General features: G+C 38.8%; 1 protein-coding gene across 1 annotated transcript in view; it reads right to left on the minus strand.

The window, feature by feature from the left end:
* Positions 1-672: 672 nt before the first annotated feature.
* The window catches only part of AKAP6 (A-kinase anchoring protein 6), a 304,961-nt gene continuing 279,142 nt past the window's right edge, over positions 673-26,491 (minus strand). The window contains exons 13-14 of the mRNA XM_045013477.1: positions 7,832-11,253; positions 673-1,627 (exon numbers count right to left, since the gene is read on the minus strand). Coding sequence (XP_044869412.1) covers positions 7,870-11,253 — 3,384 coding nt within the window. The 3' untranslated portion in view covers positions 673-1,627; positions 7,832-7,869. The remainder of the gene's footprint in view (positions 1,628-7,831; positions 11,254-26,491) is intronic.

A 26,491-nucleotide genomic window follows, 5' to 3' on the forward strand; every position in this document is an offset into this window, starting at 1 on the left:
TGAAGGATTTTGTTTGTTTAAAATAATCCCCCCCACACATAATAGAAAATATATATATTTTAAACAGATAAAATAGAAAACAGCAGGCCCAGTTTCTGGCCTATTAAATGTAGCCTCCATTTACAATAGAGATTTTTAGGGAAGAGTCATTTTTGCAGAGATACTAGATAGAGCTTTCAGCATAGTTTTAGCCACCCAATATAGTTTTAGAACAAGATAAAAACATTTAAAATGAACATAATCTAAATTATTCAAACAGCCTAACTGTAAAAGTGCTTATATAAATATATACAAAGCTCATTCAATGGGACTATGTAAATGAATGATATTCTAAGAGACAGAAAGTGTCCTAACATCCAACATCAAACTATTAATAATAAAGAAATAAAGGTTTCAGATATATGTATACTTGTCCTTTGGGAACTGGTGTTGCAGTTTACTAGATTCATCTGTCTGAATGTTTGCATTTCCATGTGTGACCAGAAAGATTTTGAAACTCCTTAGTTTGCGTGACCTTCACTTTGGAGCCATGTAGCCCAAACCTCTTGACTGATATGGAAACTCTAGACTCTGTGAAATATTGCAAACAATAACTTTTCTATATTTTGATGCAGTATTTTTTTCTTCGAACGTAGGTAAAACAAATAACCAATTTTGCTTTTTTTCCCCAATAAACGATGTTTATTATGCCAATTCTAATTATCATGCAATCTAATGATTTTAAGGCTTATATTTTTAACATCACTGAACATCACAAACATGAAAGCATTTTATACTGTCATTATACATCAATGTTTGTACTTGGTTATACATATATACAGAAATTATTCACACATCTTAACCTTGCTATTTCCTCCTTTGAAACCAACATAATTTTACTCTGAAAGCAGCTTTTTAATAAATGGTATAAGAAATACAGCAAGGCACACTTTTTTAAAAAACTTTTTTCCCTTTACCACCTCAAGAAGCATAAAACCCCAAAATGTTGTACTTAATTCAGTAGAATGTCAACAGTTCCTAATATACAACACCATGTAGTTGTTTCTTGAAGTGTTGCATAGATTAAATTTTAAAATGAAATAAATGGCATTGATTTTAATTGCTTAACTTTTAGATGTATTGAATTAGGAGGACTAATGACTTTTCCTTTTGCTGCAATCAAATAAAATTGTAATTTTAAACACAAAATAGTTTCAACAAACATATGCATTATACATATATATATATATATATAAAATTTGATACATGAAATAAGAGAGTACTGACCGGTACAGCTCTGTAAAGATGAATCAGACTGATCATGATGAATTTGTGGAATTGCAAAACTTTAAAGAATGTAACGGGTGATAAGTATTACAGAAGCATTCAGTTTAGGTAGGGTGGGTAGTTAGAGGTAGCTTGGGAGGGGAATCCACATGAAAGCAAATGGCTTTGCTATACTACAAAATGAATACTGAATTAGGACCAGCATATGTAGTCTGATCAGAAAACCAACATGACAAATCACATTTGGAAAGAAAATTTATCTTGGGAGTCAGTGTAACGAGAGGCAGTGAATGATGCAATGGCATTGGAGGTCATCCCATGGTTAACAGGATGAACCTGCACCTGAACAGCAGCCAAGTTTCTAAAAGGAAATGAAAAAAAAAAAGTGAAAGTATGTTACATAAAATACAGTTTTATTTGCAAAACACAAGCTGGTCCAGAACAACTGAAGATAGCCATTACACGATTACATGCCAAAGCCTTTAAATGTACAGGCATACAGTATATGAACAACGATTTTTAAATGCCTGGATTCAAGTTAGAGTAAAAAATTTCTTTGTATTGATGTAGAAAACTCATTGATTTTTTTAAGGACGTAGTTTCAAAACAAACAAGGGAAATCATCAAGTCTGACCTTTTCCCTGGATCCTGTCCTTATACTTACCTGTGAACTTACCTTCAGCACACTCAAAGGTGCTCCGATCAATAACAAAATATGGATCTGCCACAGCCAAACAAAAAGGGATACACAATATTTAATGGACACACATAATTTATGTACGTATATACAATGAGATTTTAATATAAAAGGCGAAGAGGAGTATCACAGAACTATTTGGAGATTTCTGGCACCAGTAATGAGTTAAATTTTTATACTATGGAATGTAACCAGCTTGGAGTTTAGGGTTAAACTATTCATCAAAGAGCAGAGGCTTATGATGAGGATTATGAAGAAATAACTGTCGGAATACAGCTAAAAGATTAGTGCAAAGTACATCTCTTAGGCATTTCCTAGGAGGCACTCCAGACATGCATTATATGCCTTCCAAATTAAGCAGAAATATCTGGATCTATCCATTTACCTTCTCCTTTGATCTTATTTGCTGTAACTGACCTCTCTATTTTTTATAGAAAAAGTAAATTACATGAAATCAGTGCAAAAACAACATGCATAATAATGAAGATATCAAATTTGCTCTTTTTAAACTTTGATGTGGGTTTTAATCAGATCTATAGTGAGAAAAGTCTCAGTGTTGGACAGTACCTGTTTTCCAAAATCAAAACATCCACAGATGATAATATAAACTAGCTATTTCTACCATGTAGGTAATATTAAGTTTTTAAATAAGTCCTCTGGTGGAATTTTCTGCTATAATGAAATAAAATATCATGACTATGTTGTAAAAAAAAGGTAAAGAAACACTGTTGTTTCTAGTGCCCCATTAAATCTGCAAAGAGAAATGGTAAGAAAAGGTTTAGATCGTTCCTGCAGCCTAATTTTTTTATATTTAAATTATTACACGTTAGTGTCTGTATTCCACTGGCCTTGAATACTGGGTTTTTTTCATAGAATTATGTAACTACTAATACTTTGCATTTAGATATCACATTTTATCCGTTGATCTCAAAACAGTTTTGGGCGAATGATTTAAGCCTCAGAACTCCCCCCTCAATTATTATCCCTGATATTTCATTGTTAAAGAAACTGAGGCAGAAAGGGCTTGAGTGATCTGCTCAAGGCCATACAAAAAGTCCATGGCAGAGCTTGGAATGGCAGTCTTGTGCTTTAGCCACTGGACCATCCTTTTCCTCTAGGTTCCTCCTGGCTACAGTCAGTTACAGTATATTTTAACTCCTGCTGCAGGATGATGGGATAAAACCAGTTTATTTTTCTTAAGACCAAGCCATAATTTTTTTCCAATGTATGTGAAATTTAAATTGTATGTTCTATACAAAAGGATGGAAATATCTTTTGTGACTTACGTGTGACCATAACAGATCGCACACAGAAATCTAATGTATTTTCCAGAAAAGACTAGGAACGTCGCATAAGGTCCTGTAGTGGATTGATCCCTGCACACACTGAATATGTGACTATGAATCCTGATTCCATTGGTGAGTCATGGGTCATAGTGACAGCAAAAGATTACATGATCTCATATGCAGGAAGGCTGTGCTTTCAAGCTGTCATCTCCTTGAGAAACAAAATCAGTATCGCTTTCTGAGCACCTCTGCTGTATATTGGCTCATATAGTAGAATAATCAGTTCTGATAGAGGTATTTTTGAAGCTGCTTATAGAATTGCTGTTACTTTCCCTTAATGGTCAGTTTTACAGCGAACTGATAAAGAATGAGATTGCAATTTAGATACATTTGGTAGAAAATATATTTCCTCCACTATAGCTTTTATCCTCTTATACAACCAAGGCAAACATAGCCTGAAAGAAGATAAAATTAGCCAAGCTACATTAGTAAGTATGCCTTTTGTCAGCTTCGCATTCTGAGTATATTTTTAGAGTATACCTATACTATAGATTATTTTTCTCTTAGTATTGCAGCTACACTTGGAATTACACATTTTAATGAGCTTAGAGCACAGGTGCTACAAGAAAAAAATAATGGTGTTTGCCATTTATCTTTCAAATTAAATAATGTGTTTTTAAATAGTAACTTTTTTCATAATATACTTATGGGAACAACATTTATCTGTCACATTTTAAAAGATGTATTAGTAATAAATGTAAATTACCTTTAGAAAATCAGTAATTAGGCTCATCAAAAAATAAACAATCTGCCACCAAAAAGATAATCTTTAGCATAGTTAAGTATAATAACTGTTATTTGAATAAGTTAACAAATTAGGATAGATTGCTTCTGTAATTCATTCCCCATAGCATGAGAGATGAAGTTACAGCACCAAGCTCTTAATGGGGGAAGGGAATTCAGACTTTAGTGAAACACAGATCTCATATGTGGCAGCATGGATTTTCATTTTTTTACTTGCTTGAGGTACATTCCCAGCATTGCAGCTAGGAACAATAAAATCTATGTGTAATTTTAATAGAAACAATACTATATAACATTTAACAAACAATAAATAGCTTCTTAAATAAAGAGTGGCATGTAATAAAAAGGGCTTTTTTGTTATTTAAAAAAGCCTGTAACCTTAAGGCAAAATAAAAATGATGCTATGACTCCATCAAACTATCATGTACAGTCTCAGCATTTCCTTTCACTGAATTTCATGAGGGTGTGTAAGTATCTCTATTCTTTATACTCAGTTCTGGTCCTCAGGCCTGATTAACTGTATGTTGCCATAACCTAGTACACTGAATTAATGAAAATGCAGATTGCAACCATGTAAGTAACTGTAATATCTGTAACAGTGGATGGCAAGTTTGTGCAGTGCTTTGAGATTCTCAGATGAAAAGCACTATTGAAGTGCAAAGTTATATTACTATCATCATTAGTGAAAGAATGAGGGCAAGAACAGGCCAGTCGCACATACACTATGGTAATTCTCTTTCTCAGGTTAATATAATAATAAATAAGTGATGAAATTAAGAAATCTAACACAAGATTAATTCAAATTTACTTTGTCTACTGTATAAACTTACAAACTCGAGCCTTTTGTCCTCATCTCACTTTTCATATAGATACTTCCATGTATACATAGTTCTCTGAATATAGGCACTCGATCATATACTCTCATCCATCTCTTTTGTAATTTCCCAGCTGAATTTCAGCTGCTTTTCTAGTGATTTTGATGTGGATGGTGTCACTAAGCCAGTAGATGTGTATTAAGGTTTCATTTAAGTATTAGCTTAATTGGCAATTGTCAGGTGGTGAACATCCACAAGCTGTACAAGCATCTTTTCTCTGATGTCACAGTTCCAATATAATGAAACATTATACACACATCCGTGCAAAGGAAAGTGTCAGGATAAAGATCACAGAATTACAGAAATGTAGGGCTGAAAGGGACTTTGAGAGGTCATCTAGTCTAATCCCCTGCACTAAGGCAGGACCATCTATATCTAGACCATCCCTGATAGGTGTTTGTCTAACCTGTTCTTAAAAACTTACAATGTGGGGATTCCACAACCTCCCTTGGAAGCCTATTCCAGAGCTTAACTATCCATATAGTCACAAAGCTTTTCCTAATATCTAACCTAAATCTCCCTTGCTCCAGTTTAAGCTGACTACTACTTGTTCTACCTACAGAAGACATGCAGCACAACTGATCACAGTCCTCTTGATATCAGCCTTTAACATATTTGAAGACTCTCAGGTCCCCCCCCCGTCTTCTTTTCTCAAGATTAAACATGCCCACTTTTTAAAAAATCTTTCTTCATAGGTCAGGTTTTCTAAACCTTTTATCATTTTTGTTGCTGTCCTCTGGACTCTCTCCAAAGATTCTGTCTTAAAGTGTGGTACCCAGAACAGGACATAGTACTCCAACTGAAGCCTCACCAGTGCTAAGTAAAGCAGGACAATTACCTCCCATATCTTGCATACTAAGGCTTCTGTTAATACACTCCAGAATGATATTAGTCTTTTTTGCAACTGCATTCCCATTGTTGACTCCTATTTAATTTGTGATCCACTATAACCCCAGATCCTTTTCAGCAGTACCACTACCTAGCCACTTATTTCTCATTTTGTATCTGTGCCTTTGATTTTTTTTCTTATTAACTGTAGTACGTCACACTTGTTTTTATTTAATTTCATCTTGTTGAATTCAGACCAATATTCCAATTTGTCATTTTAAATTCTAATCCTCTCCTCCAAAATGCTAGCAACCCCTCCCATGCTTGGTGTTATCCACAAATTTTACAAGCACACTGTCCAGTCCATTATCCAAGTCACTAAGGAAAATATTGAATAATACAGGACCTGAGACTGACCCCTGCAAGACTCCACTAGATGTGTCCCCCCAGTTTGACAGCAAACCATTGATAACTACTCTGAGTGTGATCTTTCAACCAGTTTAGCTCCATCCTTAAAGTAATTTAAACGAGACCATATTTCCTTAGTTTGCTTATGAGAATATCATTTGGGATGTGTCAGATAATTGTTGCTGTAATCAGAAAGCCTTAGCAGATGCAAAAGTATATGTGTGTGCATACAGAGAATCATACAAGTATAGACAAAAACTATAGTAATGTCATATTAGCTCAGGAAATGCAAAAGTTACACTTCCAAAACCAACAATCTCATTTTGTATATATAGGCCCAACTCCTTTGATACATCCGAGGAGCACACTGCACAGCTCGGAAATGGGGATGCAAAGGTGGAGTTGGCAGTCCCCCAATTCTAGGTCATTGTGTACCAAAGACCTCAAGAGGTCAATATGGCAGCCAGGGAATGATCCGTGAAGAGTAAGAAAGCCCTGATCACACTTCCTTTCTCCCAGCCACACCCCCTGCACAAGCAGCTGGGCTGAGTGTGGCATAGGTGCAGCTATGCTGGCTGTAAACTGTTGGAAGATCCCTCTGCACTAATGTGATTCTTGCATAGCCATCTAGGCTGGCTCTAGCACCACTTTGAATTAGTGGTGAGGTGCAAAGCAGTTCGGCCACATGCTGTTTTCTAATTCTGTTTTTCTGGCTAAATATGCAGTTTAATATTTCTTTTCATTAGAGATTTATGTGAGCCAGAAAACCTGAGCTGAACTCCTTCAAACTTTGGCAAAGATTGGAGCCAAACTTCTCATCTTAGGCTCATCTCTACTACTTATGTTCCAAAATATACATCATAAAATATACCAGAAAGGAGCAATTAATATTGCTATTGTAGCCTTTACTGCTCTTTACTTTTCACCTTCCTCTACCTTTTGTGTCCTTACTGTACAACCTTAGTCTTGCATTTGCAATAGCCCTCATGGTAAAGCTTCCTTATTTTGGTAACACTAATTATTTAGCCTGTCATTCCTTTTTCTTCATAATTGCTTAGCAGGTTTAAATCCAGAATCATAGGATATAGACATTAGCAGATAAGTTAATACCTCTCCATTTAATCTGGTTAGCCACTATCCCAGAGGTTTGTTTTCACAAGATTATTTGCAAACACAGTAGAGCACTGATATTATGAAGGCTTCATGGGACTGCCAAACTTCTGATTGTCCAAATGTTTTGGGTAACAGAGGGTCGCTGATTATAGCAGAAGACCAGCTGACTCTGGAGAAGAGAGGAGAAGGGGGTGTCCGTAGGTAGAGACAGCTTCTACGAGGTTGGACAGCTCAGCAGCATAAGAGGGAGGATGGGAGCTACCTGGGAATATCAACCCTATGGAATTCCCAAGATCAGCAGAACAGAAGTTTGACTCCAATGGATTTTGTGTGTTCCACAGGAGTGGAGCTTCAGTAAGTGCAACAACCAGGGGCAAAACCAGTGTCTCGAATGCACCAGAGGTGTGTAAACTGGGGTTGGACTATGATCAATCAAATATATATGAAGCGTGGTGCTATCATAAAACAAAAGTCCTGGATGGCAATTCATACCTTTTCATTATACAAACATATACAAATAAGTCATATGCAAAGCCATACTGTACAGTACATACCTGTTTATCAGCTAATTATAGCGCGGGAGGGTTACATTCTATCTGTGCATATTAATGTGCCTCTCAGTGTGAAGAGTCAGGAGTTTTTCTTCACAAGTAAGTGTTTTAGTGTCCTGGTGCAATACATCCTTATCTTTCCAGTGCTCTGGCTTTAATTGAAAACCTATAGCTGACGCCTTTGCAGAAGCAGCAATACTGCCTTTAGACTTCCCACTTCCAAGTGACTTTCCTGTACTTCTTTTTTTAGTGCTTAACTGCAGAGAATTCATGTCCAAGCCTTCATTATGGCTATCCAAAGTCAGTGAATCATCAATAATATTTTTTAAATTGTTTGATACCTTTTGGTTGGCAGGATTGGGCACATTTACATCAATGTCATTATTTAAGAAAGAAAAGCTACTACATTTAGCAGAAATTTTAGGTTCAGCCAATAATTCTAGGACTTTGCCTGCTGCCAGAGATCCTTCAGGAGTAGCGGAAGAGAAATGTGGCTGCTGCTCAACTCGCTCTTCCTCAGGACAAGCTTCAAAAAAACATTCAATGTTTTCTCTCTCATCTGCAAAGTCCAGCGGCACTGGAGTACTGCTCTTTTCCTCTATGTATTTGGTTACCTCCCCACAGTCACTATCATGAGAGGAGAGAGAAAGATAAGAATAAAAATCCCCCTTTCTTAGTTGTATGGGCCGGTGAGAATGTTCCATTACTTTTTCCTTGATCTGAGTTAATGAAGTAGGAGTAGCTGTCTCACATTCAGGCTGTGATTTACTCTTCAAGGCAGTTGATGCCATGTCAATTATCTCCATCACAAAGTTGTGCACTGAGCAATCGTCCACATTTCTTTTATCGAAAGCAACAGAGTCACAGTTGCAACATGAATCACTACCACTCGCTGAGGTGTTCTTTTCTGCTTCATTTGGTTTAAAAGCTGCACAGCAATTGGTAGGTTTTTCAATAGTGCTTGTTCTGCTTTGTTGATCATTAGGTAAATATTTTAGTAAAGAAGTATCTTGTGTATCTATACCTCTAATTTCTGATGCAGGCTCCATACAAGGCTTTCTAATGGGAGTATAAGCAATGCAATGATCGTCAGATTGAAGATGATTTTGACATTCTTGTAGAAGACTTGTGGATATATTTGATGGTTGAACAGTCTCCTTACCATCCATATGTGAATCATCTGAACTATCTGTAAACACTTCGCAGATGCAACATTCATTTTCAGCTCCCTTACCATCAAGTAAGCCAAGATTTTTGGGAGTGGATGAAGTTCTAATAAGCTCTTCCTTTTGACTGTCTGGAGTATTTTCAACATTTCCATTCTCCATGTCATCCACAAACTTATCTTTAGCAGCCTGAGAATGATCCTTTATAGTCTGACTTTTTGTCCCCAGTTTATGACCATCTGATACGCTTTTACTGTTGCCATTATTTTCCGGTAGCTTATATACTGAACCATTCAAAAGTGTTTCAGTGCTCAATGTATCTATTGCTTTTGATGTCTCATTGCTACTTACATCTTTACTGTACTGAATTTCATCACTGAGGTTGCATCTCCTCTTCTCCCTTGTCAAAGAAAATTTTGGTCTAATCCAAGTCTGGAGTTCATTCTTTATGTAATCAAGTCCAGAAATTAAATTGCACTCTTCATAAATATCCTCATCAGTTGCAATACTGGAGTCGTCATCTTCATCTTTGATGCCCAGCTCCTCCTCTGTCAAGGTCAGGGTAGAACTTGAAAGCAAATCACTGTCATCTTCATCATCAGTGCAAGCAGAAGTGCAGGAGACATTAACAATCATGCTGACATTGACATCGCTCTCATCAGCTACTGACCGATTAAGATGTTTCCTAAATGATGCATTTGAATCTGGCACTTTATTTCTGTGCAATACAATGTCCTCAGAGCAAAGAGAAAGGTCCTCACTGCTACTGAGTTCAGTGAGAGAAGCAGCTGAATCTTCGTTGATTGAGGATGCAATATCTAATGCTAACTGTCCGGATAATGACATTTTTTGTGAGCTACTTTGGAGTGTGATATCGGAAATGCTGCGCTTTATCTTTTGATCTAAGGGGCTCTGGATATTCTCTAAACGATTAAGGAGGTCTAATGTCCTTTTGCTGAGTTCTCCAACAGAATCACTGCTTGCACTTATGTCTCCTGAGCCATGATGACTAAAAAGATCTTCATTGCTTTTGTATGAAGTTAACCAGCTTTCCAAAGATGTGCTTCGCTGAAGACCATCACCAGCTTTAAAAATACTTGAGCCAAACAAATCACCTGCCACAGAAAGAGATTCTAATGAAGAGCTACGAGATAAACGTGAAACCTGTTTTGCATTCTGTATATCAGTTAATTTCCTAGAACCATCCACAGATTTGCAGGAAGTGGGATCTGATTCTCTGGAGACACTTGCCAAAGTAAGTTCATGCATAAACTCATCTGGTTGTAACTCTTCAGATTGATGTTCAGCATTACAGGGTATTTTATCAAAATTAAAACCATGAAGTAAAGTGCTCTCTGTACATGCTTTGTCAGTTTGTGATTGTTTCATCATCACTGGCAATTTGAGTTTGGTGCCTTGGAGGTAAGAGTAATCATAAAATGTAAACACATCACGTCTTCCTTGTAATTCTTCTTCCAAACAATCAGAGGTATGTTGGGTAGCACCATTTAGATCTCCCTCTTTTCCACTTGCACAACATGCAGAAGAAGTTGAGTGACAATTATCTGGAAGTGTAATACAGTCCTCTTCTTCTTGTTTGATTTTTTGTTTTATCACATCAACTATGTCACTCATGTGGGCTTCCAGAGGCCCAATTTCAGGATTACTCTGGGTTCCTTCAATATCATTTATCAAAAAGATTTCAGAATCGTTTGAAGTTTCTGTATCACCTTCACTGACGATTCCGCTTTCACTCTCAGAATGTCTGCTTATATTTCCACTATGGTACATATAATTGAATGGTTTTGCCAAAGTGGTCCTGCCTATTTGGTCTGGCAGAGATTTAGTAGAGGAAAATGGGGAGTCCTTAAGACTTTTATTTAAAATATTAGACTGTGTTACACTGGGGAAGTTTGAAGTCTTTTTCAGGAAAGATAAATGTTTTTTTCCTGATAACTCTACATTGTGGAGGCTATAGACTTGGTAAATGTGAGGGCTAGGAGGTGATGTAATGCTGGAACAATACAGAGGAGTTTCATGATCACTGATATGTTCTTCTTGATTCAAGTCATTACTACCACACTCTTCTAAAGCAGATTTCTGTTTTGGATGATCCTGCTTTTGTTCTTGATCGAGTTCATTTAATTCTTCATTAATGCTAATCAGCTTATGACTTATATCAGTTTCATCCCATTCTAATGCATCTTCATTTGGACCATTTAGGTCCATCAAACCAGGATCAACAACATTCAGGGGCTCCTGTAAAAGAATTACAAAGATAAAAAATAATTATATATTTAAAAACTTTCTAGAGAAATAAGGATAAATTCACTGCCTTTAATTTACATGTGTTCAGTGTAAGTGCTTATTTCTTTGGAGCATGTACCACTATTATATAAATACCAATGTGTTATGTATTATGTAAAGTTAAAATGGGCATATGAGAGTGAAATCAATGAAATGTAAATATGGTCTCCATTTTTGTACTTTTTCTGTATATACCAGAATATATTTGCTGTTTGATTGAAAACCTGTGATACAGGATTTTGATTTCTCTCCAATAAAGATCGTTTTTGATAAATCAGGTTAGTACAACTTGCGTGAGAAACCTCAAGACTAATAGCTAAAAGGGATCCCATACAAATATATCAGTAGGTAAAAAATAACTATTAGCACTTTATTATGTTGGATTTGAGAGAGATTATCCGTTCAGCCTACTTAAATTTAAAAGAGTCTAGATTCAAAGTAAACAACCATTAAAGGATTTTAAACTTTTTGTAACAGAAATTTTTATGCTGTCAATGTTATAACAGCTAATCTAATACACTGACAGTCATATAACTTGCTTAGGTATGGAGTACATTCACTGTGATGAATTTTTATTAGAATTTCTGTTTATTCTTTGCTTGCTGATAAAGGCAGTACTAATGACTGGTTAGTATGACTAATGAATGCTAAATCCTCAGTGGTGAGAACAATCAATCAGTCTAATCAAATACAACATTCATTTCAAATATTGTCTGTGCTGACACTGTACTCTGGAAAAGTGCTAATAAATAACTGAGCTAGACTTTTTTTTTAAAGACTTTTGTCACTTTCCAATAATATTTGCAATTATGTTTATACAACACTTAAAGCCAATCTCAAGAATATTTTCTTCTAGAAATAAACAGAAACAGACCTGTGTGAAAGGAAACACGATTGCAACGCATTCAGAAAGTCAGCACAAGGCCAGAGCACACCTGTTCAGTCCCACATTGAAGCTTTCATAAAAAAACCTAAGTGGTACACAAATCTTCAGCTGGCTTTCTGGACACAAGTGAATTTCACCTTATGGCATCTTCCCCTTCATTTTCCTCTCCATGCCCATGTAATCTTGCAAGGGTGAATTACAATTTAGGGAAGACTTTTGGCTCATCTGTGATATACCCACTATCAGTTGGTGATGGGGACATGCAAAAGAGAAATCAGTTACTCTAGTCCTTAAATATAACACTGCTTTTCATGATGCCATAGCTCAAGGTTTGTCAGGATGTTGTCTGGATCTGTATATCTCAAGGATAGAGCACAACTGAAGAAATGAATAGTAAGGCTGAATGCTTTCTTCAATAGCATTCATCTGAAGGCATTTTCCTGACATGTTTGTTTGTTTGTTTGAAACCAGCCTTACAGCGGAAGGGTTTACATTTAGACAATGGCCCAAATCCTCGGCTCTGTTCCAGCCCCTTTGCACTGCTCCTGAGGTGCAAAGTGGCCACAAAGCTAGCCAGCCCTATGTCAGCTACTCCTTTGGCCTCCTTGGCACAGAGTGTTATTATGGTCTGCAATCCTTAGTTGTTTAATGGCTCTTAGTTGTTTATGGTCTTCCTGTTCTGACATATGGCACAGTTGCTCTTCAAATCCATCCAGAAAAAATTCTTACACAGAAATGATCTCTCCTGTGTACACTGTATTGTCAGGTGTACTGTATTGTCTGGGTCTAAACTAGATTGTAAGTTCCTTGAGACAAGAGTGCTTTCTTATATGCATGTACAGAGCTCAGCATGTGCTCAAACAACAATCTACACCACAGCTGATTTAGAAAGATACTGAAACAGAATTGGGCTGTAGCAAAAAGGAGGACAGTGTTATCAAACACTGAGTCTATTATAAAAAGAATTTTTATGGTGCTCTTTTTTTTCTAGGATACTTAGGTGTGTGATCCCTTAAATATGGCTCACTAGATCAGAAATCCCAGCTGAAACACCTGTTTGCTAGATGTATGTAGATGAGGGCACCAATGTACATCCACCTGGAGAGCTGAACGCTATACTCAGATTTGCCAATGGAGAAGTAGGGAATATAGGGTACCAACTCTGATGGTTGGTACCCTGTATTTTGGTCAATACCACTATATTTTGGTAACATGGGCCAGATTCCAACAATTAACCTGCAGGTAAAAATCCATATATCCAATTATCAACACCCTGAGCATTCAGTGCCACAGGAAGATTACGATTAAATAAAAACTAGTCTAAAACATGTTATCTAAAGACAGTCTACTAATTTTTCCCATTTTTCTCTCTGGATTTTCTTATTACTCCAGACAACTCTGCACTTAGAATTTGGGATGCATTACTACAAACAGTCTCAAAACTCACTTGATTTTTACTGCTTTAAGCTGCTGCCAACTGCAAAAAAGAAATCCGTGAAGGCAGGAAATCAGCAGCAGATTCCACAGTTTTTATGTGCTGCAGAATCTAATTATATATTCTCAGAAATACATTTGGCTCTTCCTGGTTAGGAAGATAACCTTCCCACTGTAAATTAGCACTTTGCTGCCTTGTTTGCTCTGCAAGTCAGACAGACTGAAACAATAAAACACACACAAAAGTGTGACCTTAGCCCATTCATCTTAACTGAGTGCTCTGTTACGTCAAAGCCTACTTTTTATCATTTAAATGTATACAGTTTTCTGAGAGTAAGTTTTTCCAAAAGAAGAAACACCCAGCTCAAGTCACCGAAACATTATTATAAATCATTTCACATTGTTGGCCACAGAGTACATTTTCCCCTCCCATTTTACAAAATCCGCAGGCTACTCAAATAAAGGAAGGAGTTTGGACACCGTGATATCAGCCTGGGAGAGCAGCAACTGGGAGGGTGTATGGCTTATTGGAGTGCTGAACTGTGTGGCACACCACGTCCCACTGTGGTTGCACGGATGATGGCAGCAGGGGGGAACCAGAAATCTCAGAAGACTTTGTTTGTGTAAGGTGAAATGTCTTCCTGAACAGGCTCCTAAATGCATAGGCAGGATGCCAGGGCATCAGATTTATGATTATTTTATTACATTAGATCTTGTGGATTTTTCAGTAGAACATCTGAAATTGCAGACAGGATGGAAACTTTACTTCTAATCGCCCAGAGGGTGGGAGTCACAGCCTTTCTCCTCCCCTTAATGTCTGTGCTACATTCTAAATGTCTGAATTAATGTTCCTTGGAAGGAGAGTCAAGATAGGAAGTAAAAGCAATGGCAGCATTTTCCTTTCACTGCTTTCCTTTCATCTCTCTATAATGTTGTGGGTCTTTCTTCTACTTCTTCCTATGGCATAGATGTGAAGCTGGCTTTCAATGAGATAATGTTTGGAATAACTCCAGACAGTTTTTCAGGGTTTTTTGTTTTGTTTTGTTTTTAACAATAATTTATTTTGGTCCCACACACCTGACAATGACCTATGATAAAACTTTCCCCTCTAATTTCTTTTTTAATTTTATTTTTCTCCCATTCTGAGAATTAAATAGCTAGAAATTACTTGATGTCTTAGAGCAAAAGGGTGGGTATTTAGTTAACTGCTCCAGAAAATAAAAGATTTCTACATGACTGAGATAGGCCATTTGTGCATGAAAGGCCAGATCCTCAGTGGGGGCAAAACCCCGTTGACTTCAAATTTATACCATGTAATTTACATTCACCACAATCAATGCTGACTATGGTCCTCCATGGAAATTGCACCTGCTGATTCCAGGGGCATTTTACTTATTCTGGCCCAGGGTATCATTCCTTGAGTCACATTACCCAAGAAATGAACAGTCCATTATAGACAGATGTCCTGATCCAGAGAACAATGAAAACATTTTCTGATTCTAGCACAAGCAAACAGGGACCACCATTGAAGGGCAACCTTGAGAGTTCTAGAGAGCATCAGGCTTCTTCACAATGGTGAGTTGTATAGGGTGAAATCAAGAACCCATTGAAGTCAGTGACAAAAATCCCATTAACTTCTGTGGCATTCACCCCTGATACAAAACTGTTGGGGAGAGGAATCTATGATACCTACATATACTACTTTGGATATTAGCTGGTTGCCTGCGAGTATATAAGCTGCCTGATATTTCAGTACTTTACCACTTCAATTTGTTTTATATATCTCACCCTTTTTACAATGAGTATCCTTAAAAAACAGTTCCACCTTTTCATGTTCTCTGTATGTATAAATATCTCCTGACTGTGTGTTCCATTCTATGCATCCGAAGAAGTGAGCCGTAGCCACGAAAGCTTATGCTGAAATAAATTTGTTAGGGTACGTCTTCACTACCCGCCATATCGGCGGGTAGCAATCGATTTCTCGGGGATCGATATATCGCGTCTCATCTAGACGCGATATATCGATCCCCGAACGCGCTCATGTCGACTCCGTAACTCCACCAACGCGAACGGCGGTAGCAGAGTCGACATGGGGAGCCACGGACATCGATCCCGCGCCGTGAGGACGGTAAGTAATTCGATATCAGATACTTTGACTTCAGCTACGTTATTCACGTAGCTGAAGTTGCGTATCTTATATCGATTTCCCCCCATAGTGTAGACCTGCCCTTAGTCTCTAAGGTGCCACAAGTACTCCTGTTCTTTTTGCAGATACAAACTAACACGGCTGCTACTCTGAAACCTTAAAAACCCAGTGAGACAGAGCTACAGCTGATGTGTATTGGTGGAGTTCCATTGACTTCAGAGGAGCTAGTTTTATTTACACCAGCCGAGGATCTGGCCCAGCATTTTAATTCTAATTTCAGGGCCTATATCAAATAATGGGCTGAATCCTGGGGTAAGGGACTTGCCAGCAATAGGAGTTTGCCTGACCAAGGACAGAGTAGAAATTGGGTGGGATTTTGGTAAGCACTTAGTGTTGACCTGACTGCTCCCATTGAAATCAATTGTAAAATAAGGCTAAGAGTGAGCACTTTTGAAAATCCCTCTCAACTGAGTAAAGATCTCAGGATTTGGCCTAATACAAGTAATAATTTAAGAGAGTATATGTATTCTCAAAAGATCACAATGTACACCACAAATTATATACCAACACTATTAAATGCAACCCCATCTGGTGTGGAGTGCAACAGCCAAATGGTACACATGCAGATGAGATATTTTTTGACCTAATAAGCCAAGACATATATCTATCCATATTATATATACCACTGCTTCTATAATATTGCCATTGAGCAAACAGCAGATAGCCTTCTAAGGTTCCATTCAGAAATCTACCAGACAGTCAATTGTATCTGACTTGGAAGTTGAAGGTGAAAAGTTGAATTCACCCTGCTGGGATTTGCATGTGTGGTTTTAGGGAGCCTAGGTATTTGCAACTTGGGTCCTGATCAAGCAAAAACTTTAAGCACATGCAGAACCTTACTCAGATGAGTAGTTCTATCATGTTTGCTAGAACTACTCATGTGAGCTAGGTTAAATATATGCTTAAATATTTGTAAGATCCAGGTCTTACTGCTTAAACCACTGATGTACCCTAAAAATGTTATCAGGGAGAAGCATACTGTAAAACCATTTCAATATTTGTTTCCTCATCCCCTGTGATTGTTTAAGAAAAAAGTTTAATGCATTTCTCTTGTACTGTTTTCTTTACTAATACAGAGATGGATTTGTCTTTTTCTCTAGTAAGTTATTATTAAACAATGATTCCTTGTGTTTCATTCTCATTTGCATGTACTGTTTCAGTACAGATACTTTGTGTTGGTGAAATAGCCCTCTAGTGTAACCCCCACATACCATTATATTTTTTAAAGGAATTAACATTTAAAAGAGCTTTTATAATAATAAATATAAACTCTGTCCTCCTCCCCCTCCCACAAAATCCCTCAATTGCTACGTACAAATTATCCAAATGTAACAGCACTTATGGTACGGGGGCAAAATGAAAGAAAGAAACCATCCCCCACCTCCAAGAATGTGTTCACATTCAAGAAAGACAAACATGATTTTGTTTTTTGAAAAATGCCAGCATGCCAAGTACTTCTGCTGAGGGAAGTAGTCATGATTACAGTAGCCACTTCACTTCTGCTTCACTTCTGTTCATTTTCCACATGGGGTTCCTTGTATGATAGCCAACCAGAGAACTGTCCTCATCTCTCAACAACTACACTTCATAATTAATAAGCATTATTGCTGAAAGGACCTGCTCATTACAATATGCTGGGTTATGCTGTACCGGACCTCATTAGAGAAACCAATCATTAACACATCTATTTACTATAATTAAGGTTAAAACAGGAGCTTATCAGTAACTCTGTTTATTTTTTAAGAAAATAAAAATCCAGGACTTAGGTTCATATTTTCCCTTGCTCTACTTTGAAATAATTAGCCTCAGTTCTATACTCTTCACACGCAAAAATTCCATCTACTTCAGCAGGCATTATGTGTGCAAGAGGATGAAGTCCAATTTCTGAGGCACCAAAAGAGGACTTCTATAAGGGAAAAAAACAGAGATTTTCCATTCCCCCCCATTATCCTTCCCTCCACTCATACCCCCTTTATTCTATCTGCAGTATTTGTTTATACAGGTTCTTATAACAGTGCCCATCCCAGCAGCATGGCCAAGATCTCGCACTAAGATCTGTGTGGGCAGATTCCTGCACCTATGAGGAGAGTCACTGGTTTCAGTGGGGCTGTGCTCAATTGTGGGTGTCCATGCACAGGGTTGTCAGTGGAGGATAACTGATGTTCTGTCATTGTTCAGTTTTTCACAGGCATGTCAATGCTTCAAGTTCTTCTTGACACTCAGAAATAAAAGGTGGAAGCAATACTCATTTTGGATGTTAAAATGACACTTTTCTCTAGTTCATTTAGCAACTTTCAAAAAAACCAGAATCAGTAATTGTAAGGATTTTTAAAGGGACAGCATCAATTTGAAAAAAACAGTCCTATATGAAAAATGTGTACTTACTATAGTTATTAGTAAAGCCTGGGATTATTGTAATTCAAAAAAATCAGAGGAACACCCTGCCCTCTCCAATTTCCCCCCTCTATTTTAAAAGTTTGTTTAATCTGTCCATTTGGGAGCACTTTGGGGTCAATCAGCTGTTCACCTGCACCCGGGAGTAAAGGGGCATAGGGAGTCCCCTAACTTACCTCGATGGGCTACCCAATGTGCCACATGTTGTGCCGGGAGAAAGTGAATGTGGAAAGTGTGGAGTTTTGGCTTCAGCCCCTTCCCCATCAGCACAGCTGAGCCAACATGGAAAAGGAAATTACCCGTGCCAGGGAAATGGCTGGTGTAGCTTACTTCCCCCATGGATCACTGGAGAAGGAGGGACTAAACTGGGTCACAATTTGGTCCCTGTTCTGCTCCTGGAGTAGCATTTACCCAAGCTGGACTGCAAGCCCTTTCTGTGTGTAGCCAGTTGGGCCTCAACCCCAGTCCTACAACTGGATCCTCTCAGGGGTTCCTGTGCAGGAGACTTAATCAGTTTCTCTCTTACTGAAGAGACCATTTTAAATGTTGTCAGAGGAGGAGGAAAACTTTTGTGAAGTTTTTCAGAAGAAACATTCAGGATACACTTTTTAAAAGCTGCTCTGTCAGGAACTGCATTTTTTTTTAATTAGGCAATTTCACAAGATTCACATTGAGAGGGTCTCTTTAACAAAATACTTCAAACATTGTGACTGTTATGAATCCAAAATAGGCTGCAATGAAAAAAAGGTGACACTTTTTTAGTTCCATCACATTGTCATCCAAATAGTTTTACAATCGCTGACCTACATGCCAAGTTGTGTAAGTGGGCTTTTTTTTCCTGATGATAACATCTGGCTACATGGCACATTTTACTGGCAATTGTTTTTGCTGCTTTGTAGTTTTCTTTTCATCTGTCAAGAGGTTACATGGCAGGGTTTTTTGTGTTCCTGAATGTCATTTTGGTCTCACCTTTGCTTTTGTGGCATATATGCATTTTTCTCCTCCTTGTGAGAGAGTCCAGCACAAATCTTTAATAAAAGCCTAGAAAGAGCATTCATAGCTTACCACAAAACAGAAATTTGCTATGCATTTCCACATGCAGTAATGGCCAAAGCCTAAGGTCTTACTCAGATAAACTCCCATTCAAGTTAGTGGGAGTTTGCCTGCAGCAGCATCTCAGATTTGGACCAAAATGCACACACTGACCTTACTAACAGGAGAAAGAACAGTCTTTATGGCTAAGGCACAGAACTGGAAGTCAGCAATTCTGTGGCTTTATCTACACATAAACTTGTGCTGGTTTAACTAAGACGGGGTGGGCAAACTTTTTGGCCCAAGGGCCACATCGGGGTTGCACAACTGTACGGAGGGCTGGGTAGGGAAGGCCCCACCCCCTATCCGCCCCCTTCCCTCTTCCTGCCCCCTGACTACCCCTCTCAGAACTCCCAACCCATCCAACTCCCCTGCTCCTTGTCCTGCCCTGACCCCTATCCACACCCCCGCTCCCTGACAGCCCCCCCGGGGACTTCCACCCCTTATCCAACTGCCCTCTGCTTCTCGTCCCCTGACAACCCCATCCCAGGACCCCCACCCCAACTTCCCCCCGGGATCCCACCCCCTTATCCAACCCCCCGCCCCCGCTCCCTGTCCCCTGACTGCCCTCCCGACCTCTATCCACATCCCTGCCCCCTGATAGGCCCCTGGGACTCCCACTCCCAACCCTCCCAGTTCCCATTCCCTTAACGCCCCCACAGAACCTCCACCCCATCCAACCGACCCCTCCTCCCTGACTGCCCCCCAGGACCCCTCTGCTCCCCTCCCCCTTACCAGCAGCAGGAGCTTGCAGCCGTGACACTCGGCCAGAGCCAGCTGGGCTCCCCATGCTGCCCAGCGGGAGTGGCGGGCCAGAGTGCGGCCCGTGCAGCGGCATGGCTGCGGGGGTGGGGGGCCAGCCGGGGAGGGACTGGAGACTAGGCTCCCTGGCCGGGAGTTCAGGGGCTGAGCAGGACACTCCCACAGGCTGGATGTGGCCCCCAGGCCGTAGTTTGCCCATGTCTGAACTAAGAGCTTGTCTACACAGGCAAACTGGCAGAACTACAGTGGTATAATTATACTGTTATACTGTTATTACTTTTATTCTGTAACAGAGTGTCCACACAGAGAGTTATACCAACATAGCTAGAGCAGTATGATATTACCACTATAGTTCTGCCAGTCAATCTCCCCATATACACAAGTCCCCATGATGTCAAAGAGACCTATCTGACCATCCTAATGATAAATCAAGATTCAGGGGAATAATTCTTGGAAACTGATTACAATGGAAAATACTTCCCTGAGATTTTGCAGACTCCTTCATTATGGCAAAGCATGTGTTCTAAACGTGGCAAGCTCAAACTCAGCCCTAATCTCCAGTGGTAAGAAGTCCCAAAGCAGAAGGTCTCCACTGAACCCTCTCTGCCCAGAGCTTCTGGCATCTTGTTCTGGGCTCCATTAACTGAAACACCCCTGTTGACAGTAGTGAGAGATAAGGGAGACCTGGAGGTTAGTAGAAATAGGGCTTTGAATTTTGAACTGGACCTGGAATTGCAGTGGAAGCAAGTATAGGGTGCAAAGCACCAGTGTTATATACTCCTATCAATTTTTCTTGTTTAGGAAGTGAGCTGGTATGTGTAGTAACTGCCTTTACTTCTGTGTAGCCTCCCTGGGCAGCCCAAGATAAAGTGCTTTGCAGAAATTCAACCTCTAAGATCTGGTCTACACTACGGGGGGGGGGGGGGGGTCGAACTAAGGTACTCGGCTTCAGCTACGCGAATAGCGTAGCTGAAGTCGAACTACCTTAGTTCGACTGACTTACCCGTCCAGACGCGGCGGGGTCGAACTCCGCGGCTCCAAGGTCGACTCCGCCACCGCCGTTCGCGGTGGTGGAGTTCCGGAGTCGACCGGAGTGCGCAGGGAGTTCGAACTATCGTGTCTTGATTAGACGCGATAGTTCGAACTCTGAGAAGTCGAACTCACCGCGTCGACCCGCGCGGTAAGTATGGACCTACCCTAAGTGACAAAATAATGGACAGCTGTGGCCAAGCCTGCATTTGAGAGGAAGGTAGCAGTCTGGCTAGGCAAAAATGCAAAAAGGCACATCTTTCCACTACTGCTATTTGGGTGTTTGAGAGTGGTAACAAGTGTAGATAGGAATCAGAGGTTGTACAGCACTGTAACAAGTGAAGGGCAGAGGGCTATTAATATTAATGTTGTTAATATGCCAGCTTGAAGTTTACTGTGTACAGCTCAAAGGCTTCCACGTGATTTAGGAGAAACTTTCGGAGTTGCAATGAAACAAATATTTGTGATGCATTTTTGTGTAACGTTGGAACGTTTTTATGGTATCCGGTTCCATGATAAATTAAAGTTCTTCCCCCCTTTTTAAAATAAAAAAAACATTTTTAAAACATCGCTTCTTTCTGCATTGTTGAGTAAACCCATTGGATTAGCTGTGACTCCATAAAGTTTAGGAACTCATTTATTATGTTGCTAGATCAGACACTGCATTTATTCACACAGTGCATCTATAAAACCCAGCTTTCATTAAAGCTGTGGGGAGGCCCAGTCTTTCTCCCTTACTGGAGAAGGTGAAGCTCAAGAAGATAATTAAGCATGAAACAATGAGGAGGCTTGCTGGGTAAGCAGTAGTGTGAAAACAGTTACTCCTTACAAAAGAGGGGAAATTAGCTGGCTGGATAAAAAAGGAAGTGTCAGACTGGAAGACTGAAAGGACTGCCAGCATAAGTAAATAGCTCTATGCATCATTAATGCAATTTTTTTTAACACTTAAATGCCACAGCTGTCTACATTTAAATGCCGCTAAATGCTATGTGTTGAGAGATTAGTATATCATGTTAAAATAATTTATTTTAAACTTCCAGCTTTCATCTTTCACTAATCTTGTCCAGTCTTTCTGACTATAAAATTCACCAACTTCTCAGTATTGTATCCTTGTTTACAAAGCCAATGTAAACAGAGCATTCTAAAGTGATTCCGTTTGCTCATTATACCTTAACAAGCACATTATTTTCCATTCTTAATACAGATATTTTTGTGAACAGAAACTTTTTGATTTTGCTCTTTCACAGAGTAAAGACTTACGATGTGTGCTTCCTTTCAAAACTTCCTTCTACCCAAATAGTGTTCCCTGAAGGAGCCACATTTTTGGCACAAGTTCAGTTATATGCAGTGCCAAAAGAAACAGAATAAACAAACACTGCTTAATGCAGCTGGCTAGGAAATTTACATATTACTGCACACCAACATGAAGACCTGAATATGGATTAGAGCTACAGTGATGACAGAAATGTCATATAGATAAAGAGAAACAAAAATCAGCACATCATTACTTACATTTACTGATGATTTACATTTTACTATTTTATATATATGAATGTATATGCATAAATATTGACATAAAGGTGTACATTTATATTTTATATAAATTTCGGTATATGCCTCATTTTACAGAAAAACACATTGGAAATGTTTTACACAGTTTAAAAAAGGGGTACAATTTTTCATATTTCTCCACTGGTAAAGCCAGTCTTCCCTATCATATATCCAAATATATAGATCTCTGAGACAGAGAAACAAAATAACTAACATTTAAAAAACTCTAAAGTTCCTTAAAATTGCTTTTGTATATATACAAATATTACAGATCTAGGCTCTGATCCTGCAAGCATGTGTGTTAGAAGGATATGTAGCTTCTAAGAGAAAAGGTCCTACAATACTGAATGTTAAGGGCCCAATCATGCAAATACTTCCACACATCCTGCAAATACGTATGCATAAGTGTTTGCAGAATCAGAGTCTTAAAATCCAAAAGTACAGGAACTTTTAAGGTAGAAGTAATTACTATGCAGACCACTAGAAAAAAGGATTCCTTCCCCCTTTTTAAAAATCTTTTCCTTATTAACTCTTCAAGGAGAATATAAAAACATAAGCTGAGATCCTACCCTCATGGCACTCATTGCAGGATTGGGGCTCTGTATCCTGTCTTTCAACAGTGGACAGTGTCCCAGAGGGAATGAACAGAACAGATAATCATCAAGTGATCCATCCCCTGTCGTTCATTCCCAGCTTCTGGCAAACAGAGGCTAGGGACACCATTCTTGCCCATCCTGGCTAATAGCCATTGATGGACCTATCCTCCATAAATTTATCTATTTCTTTTTTGAACACTGTTATGATCTTGGCCTTCACAACATCCTCTGGCAAGAGTTCCACAGGTTCATTGTGTGTTGTGTGAAGAAATACTTCTTTTTATTTGTTTTAAACCTGCTGCCTATTAATTTCATTTGGTGACCCCTAGTTCTTGCGTTATGAGAAGTAGTAAACAACACTTCCTTATCTACTTTCTCTACACCGGTCATGATTTTATAGACCTCAATCATATCTCCCTTTAGCCGTCTCTTTTCCAAGCCACTCCATACCCCTAATAATTATTGTTGCCCTTTTCCAAAGCTTTTCCAAATTCCAATATATCTTTTTTGAGATGGGGCGACCACATCCACACAAAGTATACAAGATGTGGGCGTGCCATGGATTTATATAGAGACAACATGATGTTTTCTGTCCTTTATTTCTTTCTTAATTATTCCCAGCATTCTGTTGGCTTTTTTGACTGCCGCTGCACATTGAGTGGATGTTTTCAGAGAACTATCCACAATGACTCCAAGATCTCTTTTTTGAGTGGTAACAGCTAATTTAGACCCCACCATTTTATATGTATAGTTGGGATTATGCTTTCCAATGTGCATTACTTTGCATTTATCAACATTAAATTTCATCTGTCATTTTGTTGCCCAGTCACCCAGTTTTGAGAAATCCTTTTGTAGCTCTTCTCAGTCTGCCTGGGTCTTAACAATCTTTAGTAATTTTGTATCATCTGCAAATTTTGCCACCTCACCGTTTATCCCTTTTCCCACATCATTTATGAATATGTTGAATAGGACTGGTCCCAGAACAGACCCCTGGGGGACACCACTACTTACCTCTCTCCATTCTGAAAATTGACAATATATACCTACTCTTTGTTTCCTATCTTTTAACCAGTTACCAATCCATGAGAACACCTTCCCTCTTATCCCGTGGCAGCTTACTTTGTGTAAGAGCCTTTGGTGAGGGACCTTGTCAAAGGCTTTCTGAAAACCTAAGTACATTATATCCACTGGATCCCCTTGGTCTACATGCTTGTTGACCCCCTCAAAGAATTCTAGTAGATTGGTGAGGCATGATTTCCCTTTACTAAAACCATGTTGACTCTTCCTCAACAAATTATGTTCTTCTATATGTCTGACAATATTGTTTGTTATTATAGTTTCAACCAGTTTGCCCGGTACTAAAGTCAGGCTTACAGGCCTGTAATTGCTGGGATCACCTCTGGAGCCCTTTTTAAAAATTGTCGTCACATTAGCTATCCTCCAGTCATCTGGTACAGAAGCTGATTTAAATGATAGGTTACAGACTACAGTTAGTAGTTCTGCAATTTCACATTTGAGTTCCTTCAGAACTCTTGGGTGAATACCATCTGGTCCTGGTGACTTATTGCTGTTTGATTTATCAATTTGTTCCAAAACCTGCTCTAATAATACCTGAATCTGGGACAGTTCCTCAGATTTGTCACCTAAAAAGAATGGCTCAGGTTTGGGAATCTCCAAACTTTGCTTGAAACTTTGACTTGGCTGAAAGTCACTGATTTCTGTGCTAACAAGTACTGTCCTATGCTGTGTTTCTGATGACTAATAAACCTTCTGTTTTTCTGGCTGAGAGTCACATCTGACTGCAGAGTTGGGATTTAGGGCCCTCTGGCTTCACCAGGAGCCCCGCCCGGGTGGACTCACTGTGGGAAGTGCATGGTGTGGAAGGGGATGCTGAATGCTCAGAGATCAGACTCAGGAAAGTCGAAGCTGCGTAAGCTTCTTGCCCTGGAGACAGTATGGTCAGAGAGAGGAGGCATGCTCCCCCAGAGTCCTGACTGGCTTTGTATGGAGTAGTTCCAGAGCATTGACCCAGTGACTCCATGACAGTGTCCAATACATTTTGACAGATAGTAACTACGACATATGGCTTCACGAAAGAAGGAATATAAAAAAAGTGCATAAAACATTTTAAAAAAACTTTCCAAAAAGTTTATAAAATATTTTTTCTGTAAAATAGGTGGCATATGCAACAGTGATGATGTTGTTCAATGTACAAATCTTATTGAGACATGTTTGGAATTATTATAACTTATTGTGGCTTTGCCATTTGTAAGAAATATTGAAATCTTAATATCAGGATAAAAAAACTTTAAGCCTCACTACACCACAAAGTTTTTCTCAGATATACATATATGTTATATGAGAAAATAACTTCATAGTACTTATGAGGAAAATAGAAGGCTCTTCAGTCCATGAAATAGATTACTGAAAACTGCTCATGAGAGTGACTGAAGGACACTAACGCAGCTATACCATTTTTTACCCCATTCTAACTTGCAATATGGTTTAAAACAACTATAACAACAAAGCACGAAAGGTCCGATACTGCAAAACATTACCAATTGCATGGCACTTGCTGCCTTGACTACTCTGAATGAAGTCAAGTACTCACAGTAGTAAGTAGTACACCTAGCAGTGAATACAAGAACAGGCATCCAAGTTTTAATTTAAAATGTACTGGAAAATGTATGTGTGTGTGATTTATTTTGCATATAGAATGTTTTCTTTAAAAACATGACCTGCCTGAAGTAAACATTACCACTCTTACAAAGAAAGCCAGTTTCTAAAGTTAAAAACTGGATAGCTTTCAAATACTTCACAGAAAAGTGTGCACTGTGTCAAGAAATACAAAAAAAATTACTCCCCATTCTCTTCCTTGATTTTTAAGTATTTGCAGCAATTGATTTTCTCGTTAAAATAACTCGTTTAATTTAATTCCATTCATCCTTTTGTGCTCATGTTCACTGAATTAAGCAACTTTCAAATGATGTTCCACAGATTTGGCCAAATACTATGGTGAGGGTGGAAGGCTAGATGTGTCAGGGGCTTTGTAATAGGTCAGAGAGACTTTCACCTCTTGGTCAAATTTTCAATCCAGCTGAGGTGAGTAGTCACTGAAATTTGTTACTACTGTATTTGATGGCTGTTCAGTGGCCTATGAGAAATGTACTTCTTGGTTTCAATCCACTGGAATTCATATCATACTCAACACAACCACAATTAGCAATATATGCTGCCTTT

Source organism: Mauremys mutica, chromosome 4, assembly GCF_020497125.1.
Source record: "Mauremys mutica isolate MM-2020 ecotype Southern chromosome 4, ASM2049712v1, whole genome shotgun sequence".
Classification (NCBI taxonomy): Eukaryota; Metazoa; Chordata; order Testudines; family Geoemydidae; genus Mauremys; species Mauremys mutica.